The sequence below is a fragment of the Urocitellus parryii genome, chromosome 9 (assembly GCF_045843805.1).
Source record: "Urocitellus parryii isolate mUroPar1 chromosome 9, mUroPar1.hap1, whole genome shotgun sequence".
Lineage (NCBI taxonomy): Eukaryota > Metazoa > Chordata > Mammalia > Rodentia > Sciuridae > Urocitellus > Urocitellus parryii.
Window position 1 is genome coordinate 53,779,125 of NC_135539.1, and position 15,140 is coordinate 53,794,264.

Sequence of the window (15,140 nt, forward strand, 5' to 3'; positions counted from 1 at the left end):
GTGTTTCATCGAGTTAAGTCACTAACTAAGCATCTCTCAACGAATTAAAATCATTCTTATTTTTCCAAAATAAAAATGGAAAATATAAAAATAAAAATACAAAACAAAATAGTTAATACACTAACGAATAAAAATAAATATAACAGTGCAAAGTTTCAGTACTAATTATATGTAGGTAACATTGTAAAACTCTTTTTTACAGCTTGCTATAGAAGTACATGTTCATAATAAAATCATTACTTGTTTACTAACATTTACATAAAATATTCAATAATCTTTAAAATAGCCAATTTTCTTCATCAAGAAAAATAGTGTATACATATGTGTATCTGTCTATATAGATACACAAATATAAATGATCACTTGGAGTTGATTTTCTATAAAATTATGAATAATAACAAATGTCCAAATTCACACATATGACTCAGGGCATATATACAAAACAAAATTATAGGCCGGCACAGTGGTGCACACCTGTAATCCCAGCGGCTTGGGAGGTGGAGGCAGGAGGATCGCAAGTTCAAAGCCAGCCTCAGCAATTTAGAGAGGCACTAAGCAACTCAGTGAGAACCTGTCTCTAATAAAATACAAAATAGGGCTGGGGATGTGGCTCAGTGGTGGAGTGCCCCTGAGTTCAATCCCTAGTACCCATCCAATAAATAAATAAATAAACAAATGATAAAATACAAAAAAGTTACTGTGCTTTGGATGTAAACCTATCATGAATGATTATGATGAGAATAGTTGATGATGAAAATAATAATAAATCATCAATGATATCCCTTTAAGATTGAGAATCCTTATTTTAGCAATCCCAATGTTTTGTGACTCTACTATGAATTTCATAATCTGATAAAATGTCAATTTAAAGATTTGGTACAGGGTAGAAATAATATTTATGCACCAAATCATGTAAAGGGTATAAACTATTTCCTTAAAAGTGATCATTAATAATAGTGGCAATTATTTTCTATGGTAGACTTCTTACAACGTTTAATCAAAACAATGTCCACTTCTGTCTATCTGCCCTGGTGTCTTAGCCCTCTGCCTCATCACAGCAATTAAATTGTTGTGGGTTCTGAATGTTGAAAATCTTAATTGCTATGGAGAACCTTAGCCATGGCTTAAAAATCTGCAGAGCATACCTATTTCCCTCATAGAGATTTTATATTTGCTCATTTGGGTTTTTGACACCATATTTGTCTTTTTCTCATCTTTCTCATTAGTGCTTGGGTCTATTTGATTTCCTCACCTTAATCAACAAGTATGTTGAAAATCAAAGAAAAACTCTACAGAACAAGCCAGGCACTCTAGGTCAGGTGCTAATGGCAGCCAAAGGCTCCTTCATGAGCTCCTGCCACCCTAACCTTCTGTGGTGGAATGACCTATGGGTCATGGGAGGTTTGGCTGGGGAAAGAGGTCATGGTGCTAAAAATAAAGGGGTCTACTTTGTAGAAGCATAGAGGCTCTCTCTATGGGCAAAGGGTACTCCTTTGCTAAAAGAATGGTTTCCTCCAGGTCTGTTTCTAAGGCAGGTGATTGCCACCCAGTTTGAGCTGGGGTCATGAAAGCAGAATTTTTTTGAGTCACAGTATGGAAGCCACTATGAAGAAATGACAGCAGATACCTTTCAAGTCTTAAAAAGGAGGAAAACAAAAGGAAGACCACAATTTTCTCAAATCCCTAGGCATAGAAAGGCAATCTAGGAGCATAGAGTGGCTGTTCACTGTAATTGGCTTGCCAATTAAAAGAGGCAAAACCCTAAAAGCGGTAAGAAGAGCTATTAAGGTCCAGGAAAATGGAGGAAAGTGCAGATTTTGTTATTTGTTTAAAACAAGGAAGAAAGCAAGCTTGGGGGAGAAGAGGATATTCATAGTGCAGAGTGTCAATTTTCTACCTGAAGGACTAAACTACTTTCACTACCAACCTGGGATGGAAAGGATTTAGCAATATAGCTATTAAAGGATCCATTATCCCATCTATCAATCGTCTCAGCCAGCAAGTTTTCTTGTGGGCAACACTCATATCTGCAAAGTTTTAACAGCATACTGTACTTATGTGTGTAGCCTGCAATTTAATTCTTTTAAAAGCAATGCTAAGTCCTGTCCATATCTGAACTATGTAATAATAGCCCTAACCTCAGCTATTGTTCCATTATCTTAAGACAGATTGAAAGCGACTTGCTGCTTTATTTAGATTGCACCTGGCACTATGTGAGGTAGAAGTTGCTTTTCCTTCTTCTTACTCAACTTGGGGGAGAATTGACTTCAATTATGGAGCTGAGGAAATTTTCTGGGCCCATGCTCATCTAAAGACTTTTTGTGCCACGGATCAGCTCCCTCAGGCCCAAACATTATTTTGAACAAAGGCCCATGAGCAGGTGCATTCCATACTGCTAGAGTTTGTACAGCCCTTTTTCAAAATAGATGAATTGAAAAGGGCTACTTGGATAAATTTTCTGCAGCATCCTACCCTGTATGTAAAGTAATTGGCTTGGATGTTTTTCTGTGTGACACATCTGGTTGCACTTTGTGTGTGGGCATTTCTAACAAGCATGACAATTTCGACTAATATGGTCTAAGTTGTACACACAGCTTGAAGATGAGTTTGTGGCTCCATAAGGCTAAAATGATTACAAACCATTCCAATGGGTGAGATCATGATCTCATCCTTTCCAAACACAGTGACCTTGCAAGGTCAGAAGACATACGGGAAGAGGAGAAAGGAGTCCAAGATACTCAAAGCTCATTTTGTAAAATGGCTAATAAAAACCATATACCAAATTACATTTGGAACTGAGCAGCTCTTACTAAGGTAACAATGAGAATTGGTATGAAAATTAATACACTAAGCAGAATTATAGTCACTTTAAGCTCATTTACATGATCAGTAGAATGGAAAGTCCACAGCAAGATCCCAATTGTTTAGATATGAAAAAAAGAAAAGAAAAAGAAAAGGTCAACTTCCGACCCACAATTTAGGAAATTATTCCTTTCCTAAGGTAATAAGCCTGTCATCCAAGTAATAATTCCCTGCTCACTCATTACAGGAAACAATAATATAAGCCAAGTTGTCTGTCTAAAAGTTCCAATGGTATTTTGATATACAAAAATTTGGCCTATGACCTTCAGTAGTTGAGTTTCCAAATGTACAAGATTATCTCAAATGTTTTCCCTAGAACAACTGCTCATATTAAATAGATAACATAAAATACAAGTGTCAATATATTCACTGCTCTTATTGAAAAGAATCTTATTTAAAAACTTCCAAAACACAGATTTTGAATGATTTTGACTTCTCCTAATGAAAAGCATTTCAGCAATGCTAAGAAGTAGGAAACCCTCATTTAGCCTGGAACTTGGAGGTTTTGTATGTGATACAATGTCACCAATCAGATACAAATTCATGAACCTTGGTTTCCAAAGATATGTCATTCTACTTCTCAAACTTAGGTATTCAAGATATATTCCAAGAAGGTTTCTTTCAAACTTTTCCTGTCTACCTAAAACTGGTTTGGGCCTCTCTCCTGTGTGTCTGTCCCATGCTTATGCAACATGCTCCTTCGATACTGTACAGTGTCCTTCTTTGTATCAGCTCTACTGTGGTGTTCTAAGGACAATCTTTCTTTCCTGTTCTTGTTCTTCTTATTAAGCATAATACTGAACCATGGTAAACCCTAATAAACTCGATGAATTAAATAATTTGTTTAAAAAAACAAATGTTGTAAAGATGCTGGTTGGAAATCCACACTCTCCAGTAGAATAAAATGGCCTAATGCTGCTCCCCTTGGTAGAGTATGGGAATGATAAGCCATTGTGTGTGTGTGTGTGACATCTGTTTCCACCTGCAGTTGCTGTTTTCTTCAGGTTGACAATATGCTCTTCATTCTTCTCAGTTCCTTTGTGCAAATATACATCATTAAGAACATATTTACCATATATCATTAAAAAAAATCCTGCTTTAAAAAAACTAGTGGGAGTAGTTGGAGTGGATTATATCAAATGACAGGAGGAGATGAAAACAATTCTGTCCTGTTGCTACCATGGAAATGACTTGATTTACTTAATCATCTAGAAAAATAAACTAAATGCCTTAGGAAAAAAAATACCACAAATAGCACTATTGTCAAAGAAGACAATTCGATATTTTCATTGATATTAGGCTTGCTAAACTTGTTTTATAACCTCCCCAAATAAGGCAAAGGATTGATTTCATGAGTTATTTTTACTCCAGGATGCTGTTTCCATATTGCCAGTGGCCTATTTTAAAGTCCCTTTTTCCTTACCTAAACTAAAGTGAATTCTTTCAACGTAGAACTACTTTCCTTCTTCTCCTTTCACCTCGAAATTAATCTTCCTCAACTCCACTATAATTATTAAATCCCTTAATCAGGAAACTTTATGGGTTTCTTGCTTTATGTAATTTATTGGTGATTTCAGGTTAGGACCAAAAGGATCTCAAGGACCATCCAGACTCTAGAACACTGTGCTTCTTAATGTTGGAGGCTTGCTAACATGCAGTTAGCAAGGCCCCACCCACAGAGGTTCTCATCTAATGGGTCTGAACCAGGGTTCGAGAGTGTGTGTTTCCAATGGGTTTCCAGGTAACAACTGAAGATCTGACCTATGGAGCACACTTCAAGAAGATCTGATCCTGACAGCAATTAACTAGCTCTGCAGCAGCCTCTGCATTCAACTAGCGGAGCTCTGCCTGTATCTGCTTTGCACACCCAGTTGCCTTTTTTCATATGATCACAGGGTCTAGTAACTATCCCTGCTCTAATCTTCCTGACTTAACAAATAAGAAAACTGAAGCCTGGAGGACTAGTGGATCAGTGTTCTGCTCTGGTACCATCCCTTTTCCAACTTTTAATCTAGCATCAAAGCCTCCTCCTACTTTTCTACCTTTAATCTCTACTTCCCTTCAAAATACCTAACCTTCAATTCTGCTTCAGCTGGATGGTTTATCCTTCTACAAATAAAATAGGATCATTTGTTTTTACTTCAAATCTTTTGCCCCTAGCTTCTCAAAAACTTAGTGTAATTAATTCTACTCCTGACACTTTATCCAAACTGGACTCATCAAATTTATTGGCACTAACCTCTGTTTCTGTAACATTCATGCACAAAAGACATGTCTTAGATCTCAACATTATCCAGAACTTTGGCACCTTCAAGATCTTGGAATCCAAAAATACACAGTGTTTTGACTATAACCTCCTAGATTTGAAAATCCCTAAATTTCCGATCACTCTTTCATACTCCCAAGCTCTCAGACAATCCTTCCTTGTCACCCTGCCTAGATTAGGTGATGCTGCACCAGTATCTCACCAGGACTCCAGAATGCCTTCCTTAACTTTCTGCCATGCCTATCTTACCACTCTCTATCAGAGAATTAATCTATAAATTTATTTTTCTTTATTCCCATTCCTCTAAGCATTTTTAGTCATGGTTATCTTACTAGGTTGATTGGACTGTAGAATATCCAGACCTGAATTTTTCTACCTGAATCAGCTTACTTATTTGTCTCTAACTGACTCACTCTCAAAAATCCTCATTATCTCAAACTCAAGTCTGCTCCAACACATCTATTCACAAAGATGCCATCATTTCTAGAATAAAACACAAGAAAAGGACACAGGTCTGGTATTGAGAAAAACATTTGAAATTTTGTTCTAGAAAGATCTCTCTGAAGGCTGTGCAGAGGATAGACTGGAATAGAGATGTAGACGGATAAATGAGAGTGATTTGACAATACTCAAGGGGGATGAGGGAGAATAAAGACTCAAGAATCATTATTAAACACTGTACTTTGTGCCTCACAGACACAAATAGAGATAAATGTGTTTAACTTAGTTTGGCTCTAATTCTGATGTTTCTATAGAAAAATATTTACTAAAGTTAATAAAAATACACAGTTGAGGGCATGAATATTTTTTCTATGTCTTGTCATAAGGCTAATTAAACCTATTATGCAATGGACAGATGGTGGAACAAGATATAAAATGAAATTAGCAATGATGAAACCCAGATGGAAATGAGGAAAACGTCAATATGTTAAAGGTCAAAGGAATTTGGCTCCATCTTGTCTCATTTCTTAAAGGACTGAGGTCATAGCTTTGGGTCCTTTACTGCAGGGAAGCTGTAGGACTTTCATTGTGCTGAAGAGCCACATACTAACCCATGGTTGTTCAAAGCTATAGGTGCGTCGCCGATCTTCCACATCTTCATCTTGCTTTGCCTGCTGAAATTCTTGCCGCAGACGCTGTATCCGATCATGGTTGCTTGGAGTTGATCGGTTGCTGGAAGAGACAAGGGGCAACAATGAACACCCATCAGAAATATGATCTGTGAACTGCAGTTGCTAGGGAAAATGGCAACTTGCTGTGAAAGGATGTTGTTTAAGAGGAAGTGAGTTTTTAAAACAGTATCTGGACATTTAAAATATGTTTTCATCTTGTTCTTAGGATTGGTGCTTATTGCACAGTTATTTCAGACAGATATCAAAGAGGATATATGGTATTTTTAGATATTCCCCCCCCCCCCCCCCCGCCCATTGATCTTTAAAAGCCTCATCTCCTTTCTGTAATCTGGTAAGGTGCTGGCAGTGAAGTGTTTTGGGAAAGGACATGGCATTAGGCAGCAGAGATACCAGGGTCCTGCTCTAGCTCCTCCCTTCTGATAAGAGTTTCTTGATGTGAAATGGAGATAATTTTGTTCTAGATATTATAGTTATCATAATAATCAAGTGAAATGACACCATAAAAGGTTTCCTCACAAATGTGCAGCACTCTTTTTTCATAATGCCATTATATAAAGTTCTTATTTATGAGTCATCAGAGGTCTATGAAAAAACACTACTCTCACAGCATAAATTAAAAAAAAACATTTAAAAGATGAGTTCAAGTGGTAGTTTAATTTAACCATTTAGTTAACAATTACACTTTCTGTTAGTACAGCATTGAATTTTGTTTTATACCTACAAAGAGTTTAGCTTGTAAGAGTAATATGGAAGGTAGTATTACACATACACACACGCACACACCCACACACATTTGCAAATGTGGAAACTGATAGCAGGTGGCTTGCTTGACTGAGGTCTCTCATTTGGCCAATAGAGAAAGTGGGACTACAATCCAGATTTTCTGGCTCCTAGTGTAGTTCCCACATCACTATGCCACATGTATTACTTAGTAAAACAAATGTCAGATTCCAAAGACCCCCTTTGCAAAATTATATGTCTTTAAAACAGTATTTTTGTATTAAAAAAAAACACAGCTCAATGACCAAAATTAAGTCAATCTTAAATCTCACAATACTTCTTGCCTATTCCATTCACTGAGACACTAGTCACACTCTGTCATGAATGCTATGAAAGCACACCAGGTATATTCTGGTATATTTCATACTTCATACTATGAAGTATGAAAACTTCATACTCCTTGAGGTCAAGAAAAAAGTTATATTTCTTCCAAACTGCTGGCAGAATTGGAAACTGCAAGCTATTGGGATGATCAGGGGGCTCTTCACTAAAAATATATTTCCCACAACTTTCTCAAAAGGACCCCTAAAGTTCAGAAAATAATGCCAAGAGTTAATAAATGGGATGGCATCAAATTAAAATATTTTGCACAGCAAAAGAAACATTTAAGAATGTGAAGAAAAAAACCTACAAAATGAAAGAAAATTTATGGCAGCCATACTTCTGAGAGAGGATTAATATCTAGAATATATAAAGAATGCAAAAAACTTCAGCGCCCCCTCGACAAACCCAATTAATAAATGGGCAAATGAATTAAACAGATGCTTCACAAAATAAAAAATACAATGGTGGAATGTGATAGACATCATTATCCAAAGTACATGTATGAAGACACGAATTGGGTGTCAAAATACTTTATATACAAACAGAGATATGAAAAATTGTGGTATATATGTGTAATAAGAATTGTAATGCATTCTGCTGTCACTTTTTTAAATTAATAAAAAAGAGAAAATACAAATGGCTTACAAATATTATAAAAAATGCTCAACATCTCTAGTAATTAGGAAAATGCAAATCAAAACTACACTGAGATTTTCTCACACAGAATGTCAGTCATCAAAAAAACAAAAAAGAAACGGTGGTATAAATAAATGGCAGAATATTACTCAGTATTAAGAGAGAAAAATGTCATGGCATTTGAAGATAAATGGATGGAGTTGGAGAATATCACGTTAAGTGAAATAAGCCAACCCCCGCAAAAAAGGCTGAATGTTTTCTCTGATAAGTAGACGCTAATCCATAATGTGGGGGGTGAGGGCATGGAATGAGTGGAGGAACTTTGGATCAGGCAAAGGGGAGAGAAAATAGGGGAGGGGGCATGGGGATAGGAAAGACAGTGGAATGAGATGGAAATCATTACCCTAGGTACATGTATGAAGACATGAATGGTGTAATTCTACTTTGTGTACAACCAGAGAAATGAAAAATTGTGCTCCATTTGTGTACTATGAACTGAAATGCATTCTTCTGTCATGTATAACAAATTAGAACAAATAAATAAATAATTAAAAAAAATAATACAAACAAAAATAAATGCCAGAGCCCAGTGTGGTAGTGCATGCCTGTATGTAATCCCAGTACATCGAAAGGTTGAGCCAGGAAGATCCAAAGTTCAAAGCCAGCCTCAGCAACTTAGGGAGGTTCTGTCTCAAAATAAAACAGGCTGGGATGTGGCTCACATTAGTGATTAAGCACCTCTGAGTTTAATCCCTGGTTAAAAAAAAAAAAAAAAGCCAGAAAGGATATAAAGAAAAAGGAACACTCATACACTGTTAGTGTGTTAGTGGGATTGTAAATTAGTACAATCACTGTAGAAGTCAGAATGGAGAGTCCTCAAAAACATGATGACATGGAGCCACCATGTGATCCAGCTATATTACGCCTCGGTATTTATCCTAGAGAATTAAAATCATGTTACTACAGTGATACATGCATACTCAGGTTTACAGCAGCACAATTCACAATAGTCAAACTATGGGACCAGTGTAGGTGTCCATCAATGGATGAATGGATAAAGAAAATGTGGTATATATACACAATGAAGTTTTATTCAGCCATAAAGAAAAATGAAATTATGTCATTTAGGGGAAAGTGAATAGCACTTGAGAACATTATGTTACATGAAATAAGCCAAACTCAGAAGGTTAAGAGTCATAAAAGGAAAAGAAAATTGGAGGAATCTCACAAAAATTGAAGGAAGATCAGTGGAGTACGGAAAAGAAAATACATTGCCCTGGTTACTTAGTGTTAAATATCTATGAGCTGCATACCCGCCTTGGTGATGTCAACATGTGAGAGGTAGCTTAGAAAGACAAAGTCTGTCATGGTACAGTTTATAAAATTCTCAGAGAGACTTATACCTACATATAACTCCACATATTTTGAAGGTTTAAAAATCTCAAATAGAAGGCTGGGGTTGGTGGCTGGCTCAGTGGTAGAGCACTGGTCTAGCATGTGTGAGGCACTAGGTTCAATCATCAGCACCACATAAAAATAAATAAATAAAATAAAGGTATTGTGTCCATCTAAAACTAAAAAAAAATTAAAAAAAATATATCAAATAGAAAATACGCACATGTAGGACTAGAATGTTAACATTATTCAAGACTATGAGATGGTCTTTGATCACTGAATCACTGAAGGTCCCAGTCTCCTTCATGATTTGCAGCGATTTCATTAGTACTTCTGGAATATCCTTTCAATTTATTCAATTTGATTATTTTCTCAGTCAATAAAAGCTTGTCCTCATCGGCAAATAGCTTGAGCTGATCTGCCTGAAAATGTTAAACGTTGAAATAGGTCTGAAAATGTGTGGTTTGACTGTGGAAGGCTTCGGCCCACACTGGGTATAGCTTCAAACTGTCCTCCACAATTTGGAGGCAGGCAGGTGGCAGGCGCTGGCTTTTTAAAAATGTGTGCAACATCTTATGCTGTTCCACATAATTTTTCAGTAATGGCTACCCAAGATAATGTCCAATCTATAGAGCTCCTTGCTCTCTATATGAAACTGTGGGGGGGGGGGGCATAAAGATGGTTAAATTCATAAGACAAAGAGAGGAGAAAGTGAGCATCCATTAATGCCACTGTCACCTTCCCAGCTGTGTCTTTTTTTGTTCCTAGCATACATCATAGCTCTTAATGGGAGGATGGCAGGAGGCTTAACTGACAAAGTATTTTACAATTCTAACCAGAAATATTTCTCTATTATTATCACCATGCAGCAAAGTCTTAATTCTACAATTTATTAGGTTCATGAAGTCTAAGCCATTGATGAAAACTGACCTCCTACTATTTGTAATTAGTGAAAATTCAATCTCCCAACAAAGGAAGTTGACCCAGTGTCCTCAATTTTAAATTATGGTGGCCTCAGTGGTTTTTAGAGTAAAAGACAAGCTCTCGAAGTCACTTTTGCCCTGATTTCCAAATCTGGGAAGCTAATGAGGCTTGTCCCCTCCTTTGCCTTTGCTCTCTTTCTTCCTATGCTTTAGAGAAAGCTGAGTGGCTGGCCTCAGACTAGCAAAGCCACTTTCAGGGTTGAAGTTGGAAAACAGGCTGCAATCGTTCATGATTGATGATGATTTCCAAAGACTGGAAGACTGTCAAGCATCCTTGGGGATCAGCAGTTGGCAGTCTGAAGGTGAAATCCTGGCTTCAAGAGATGAAACCTTTGCAATGGTTCAGTTCTGTTTCTCAGGCCAGTCTATAAAGGGCCAATAATTCAAATGTGGCCTTCTAAATCTCCTGGCGAGCTTTTCTGCCAAGAAAGCCAAAGGAAATTTTAAATATTCATTAGCAACAGGGACTGATCCCCCACATCCCAATCAACTTAGATTTAGGTTCAATGCCAATTTAAAATGCTATTTTTTTTGTATGAGCAATATAATAAAAAATACCACCTAAGTTGATCAGATGGATGAGTAAGACAATAAAACTCTTAATGAGGAGTCACTAAATCATTATTTCCAGATAGCATGCATGATCAGGATCTGAACAGAAATGATGAGGGGGCCTATACAGATGCTTTTGGGGCAAAGAGATACAAGAGACAGTATTAGTCCAATACAAAGCACTTAGCCACCTCTTACACATTGGTTTTTGTAGTTGAACTGGAACTGTGTGTGTGTGTGTGTGTGTGTGTGTGTGTGTGTGTGTGTGTTTTGGGGGGGCAGTGGAGAGAGAGAGAGAGAAAGAAGCATGCAAGCTTAAGAAGAAGTTAAGAAGACTGGTTTTGGTTCAGTAATGATCTGGGTTTTTTTTTTTTTTTCCTGATGAGGTTAATCAAGGGTCCCACACTACAGAGATTTCTAACCAAGCATGCACAGCACAATATGACCTTGAACAATATGGAGCTCAGATCTTTCCCATCCATAATTGCCACAGGGATTACACCTTGCCCTCTCAGAGACAGACCACAGTGTATGAGGCTTCATCACCTTCAGATGTGATGTAATGTTCTTCCTAAAGGCAGCTGAAAATACTCATTCATGCTAAATGTAGCAATGAACTATTTGCAGGTAAGCACTCGATCAGTCCTACACCTTGTTCCACAGGCATACTAATTCAAAACCCCCCAGGTATGGTGAGAACTGAAAATACACAACAGGGGTTCTCATGCATACACACTGTGTGTCTGAGGATCATTCAGGGAGCTTGTAAAAAAACCATAACTGATAGCTGAGGCTCACCTTTAGATATTCTGTTTTAGTCAGTTTAATACAGAGCTCAGGGTCCTGCATATATTCAGAAAATACTGCAGGTATATGGACACTACTGTGAAAAATGATGCCTGGAGACTTCGTAGTTAACAAAAATTCCAGTATCTTCATGGTAACTAGTTAACTAAAGAATGAAGGAGAATCTATAGCACTGGAAACACCCATGTATATTCTATGACAAATGGGGGTGATATGCCTGGTTTAGAGAGGGAGGTCCTTCGCTCCCATAGAGAGAAACTGGAGGGATGTGGGCTTGGTGTTGCTTTCCAATTTTTTAAAAAGAGAAGTGAGAAATATAGGTTTTCCCCAAATTTAAAATTGGATTTATTTTATTTTTTAATGCTAGGTAAGGCAAACAAAATTGTTCTCTTGGCAGCTAGCCTGCAACCTCTGCTTTATATTAGGCAGATTCTGTCTGTTTCATATATTGCTTTTCCAGGCTATTTACTTCCATTGCATCAAGATAAGGCCTGTGGTCCCCTAGTAACAATCCCCCAAATGAAATAGATTGGCCCTCAACATCCACGGGTTCTGCATCCTTGGATTCAACCACCCTAGGAAGGAAAAAATATTTGAAAACACATTGTGTTGTGTGCTGAATGTGTACAGCCATTTTTGGTATAATTATTCCCTAAGTAATATAATGTAACAACTATTTACACAGTATTTTCATTCTGTTAGGTATTAGAAGTACTATACAGATGATTTAAAGTACATGGGAAAGTATGTTGAAGTTATATACAAACACCACACCATTTTATGTAAGGAATTTCATCATCCAAAGACTTTGATATTTGAGGGAGTCCTGGAACCTGTGGATACTGAAGAACAAGTATATAAAAAAAACCTGACAACTGAGCATTGCCTTATAGACTTACAGCTCCTAAACTGTCCTTTCCCTCCAATTTGTCTAAAATGAACTTGGATATACTTTCTTGTGGGCTTGAGTTCTGGCCTATTTTTCAGAGGAGCATAAGCTAAGAGAGAGGAGTTTGTGATGTGACTGATTAATTCATTATGGATTAAAAATACTTCAACATTTGCATTTTTAATTATGCAAAAGAAATCTGGAAACCTGGAATCGAGGGCAGAGCTTTAAGACCCAGAAATCAAAGGAAGGGAGAATCAACCACTCATTTTATAAATAAGGAGGTACCATCTTGGTACGCTTTCCTTCCCATGGGGGGAAAAAATGAAAGAAAGTGAGATGGTAAACAGAAGGGAGGAAATGAATTGAGGCTGGTTTTCCATGCTGCTCAGAAGAGGGAGATGATTATAATGTCTGGTACAAAAGAAGAAAAGCTGCCAAAGGAGAGAGGAAGATAAATCTGCTCATATTTTGCCTTCTTTCATACCCTCTCTTTTTTTCCCCATTCTTCCAAATTCTATTAGTGAGTAAAAGAAATCAAATTCCACTTCCTGGCAGACTTTCTTGATCACTCCAGCCCACATTCAGATTTTCCTAACCATTCTTCTGCAATTGTTCTCTGGCCCAAATAGTGTCTCACAGTGTATATGACACTTTGCATGTGGGAGTAGTTTCCTCAAGTTTGTGCCATCATCCTAACCACTAACACGTATAAAATTTATCTCTCCCTTGCTTACAGCAGAGTAAATTGTTCAGCAATTATCTGGGATGGGTAGACTTTAAGGTGGTACCCAGGTGTTTGTTTTCTGGTGTTCCAACTTTCCGTAATCCCCTACCTTTCAGTGTGGACAGAACTCACATTTCCTTCTAAACAATGACAAGGGGCAATAATTATGGACTGGATGAGATTACATTTATGAAATCACAGAAGAACACGGCATCCACCTTGCACGTCTCTGTCCCCTTGTTGCTTCTGAGGACAGCTGCAAGGAATAGAATCCTGCCAACATCCACAGGAGCAAGAAGACTGGCACTTCCTTAGTATAGTATCCACTTGAGAACCCAACCTGGCTGACCACAGCCTGTTGACCAGGTTCTTTGGTAAAACTGAACTCATTGGCCCTGATGAGACCAATCAGCTCTCAGGAGGCTCAGGTAAGAATATGGGTATTTTCCTGCAGTGTGATGAAAATATACCTGATGACTAGGTTGTTTTTTTTTTTTTTTTTTTTTTGTAAAACAGACCTCAATAGCTCACTCCTACTTTCTCTTTCTGAAGGAGATTGAAGACCTGTTGGGATCTGCATCAAATACATAACCTAAAAGAAATTAGTCTAAGTTAAAAATTTGTTTTCCTTAGTCTGGAAGGGTCTAGGACTTAACAGACGCCCTTCAAATTACAGTTTTGCTATATACTTCCCAGGCCTAACAATTTACTCTTTGGACTACATACAAAATTTTTTTCTAAATGCTAGTGAATTTCACACCTGCACTTGGCATTCAATTACTGAAGATGTCGAAGAGGCACTATTCTTTTTTCAATTAAAAAATGCAAAAGTCAATCTCTACATTTTATGTAAGATCCTGAAAAAAATGATACCACATTCAAAAAGCATTTTTCTATTGATAGATTTCTATCACTCTGACAGGTATTCCATGCACACACTTGAGGGACAAATCATGCTAGAGCCATGTTAACTGTTAACCTCATTACATAAGAGATTTTTTTCCTCCTTCAAACGCCAGAGCTTCAAAGTCCTATGACTTGTGAAACATCATTATGGTCCATGTCATGGCACAATGAGAAAGAATATTGTAGGTCAAAGCTCCCAAAACTTGATTCATTTACCCACTATGATTCTATTTTCTTGAACCTTGACATTTTCAGGACTTGAAATCATCCTTAGATGATGATTCTATTGTTATATGAGGGTGCTGTGTTTTAGTCTACTTGTTTAATGGAAACATATTTCTTCATTGGCTTCTTTTGTAGTTACATAAATGGAAGGAATAAAGACCCTGACTATTATGTTAAAAACTAAATAAATAAATAGAAATAGAAAACACCATTACAAGAGTACCATTTTTGAAACATGTTCATTGGAGAAACTTTAGAGCAAATTTTCCTTCCTTGCCTAATTCACTAGTTCTTCTTGGGTCAAACTGTTCCATTCTTTGTCTCAATAGTACGACTAAAATTCAGCTATTTCATGGGCATTGAAAGCCAACATGGGAACTGGAGTCGGCAAAAAAGCGACACTGGGAGAAACAGATGTAGGGCAGACCTGTCAAGCAGCCTCAGTAACAGGCAGCCAGCAATGACCACCAGCGTCTCACATCATTAAGCAATGTCTTACTGTGATGTCATGCACGCATGTACAGAGTTGTAAGCCTTTCAAAACAGACAGATTGTCAGCATGATAAAGTGGATACAAACAAGTTCTTGAACAGGGATGACTAAAGTGTTGGGGGGAGAAATGTCACTGAACTAAAAAGGGATCCAAGCAGAACCA

The 15,140-nt window shown here is 37.3% G+C and overlaps 1 protein-coding gene across 12 annotated transcripts in view; it reads right to left on the minus strand.

Annotated features, from left to right (window-relative positions):
• Positions 1-15,140, minus strand: part of Pard3 (par-3 family cell polarity regulator) — a 656,694-nt gene that overhangs the window by 12,346 nt on the left and 629,208 nt on the right. For all 12 annotated transcript variants that reach the window (XM_077803009.1, XM_077803007.1, XM_077803013.1 and 9 more), the window contains one exon: positions 6,181-6,301. In XM_077803009.1, the coding sequence (XP_077659135.1) occupies positions 6,181-6,301 (121 nt within the window). The remainder of the gene's footprint in view (positions 1-6,180; positions 6,302-15,140) is intronic.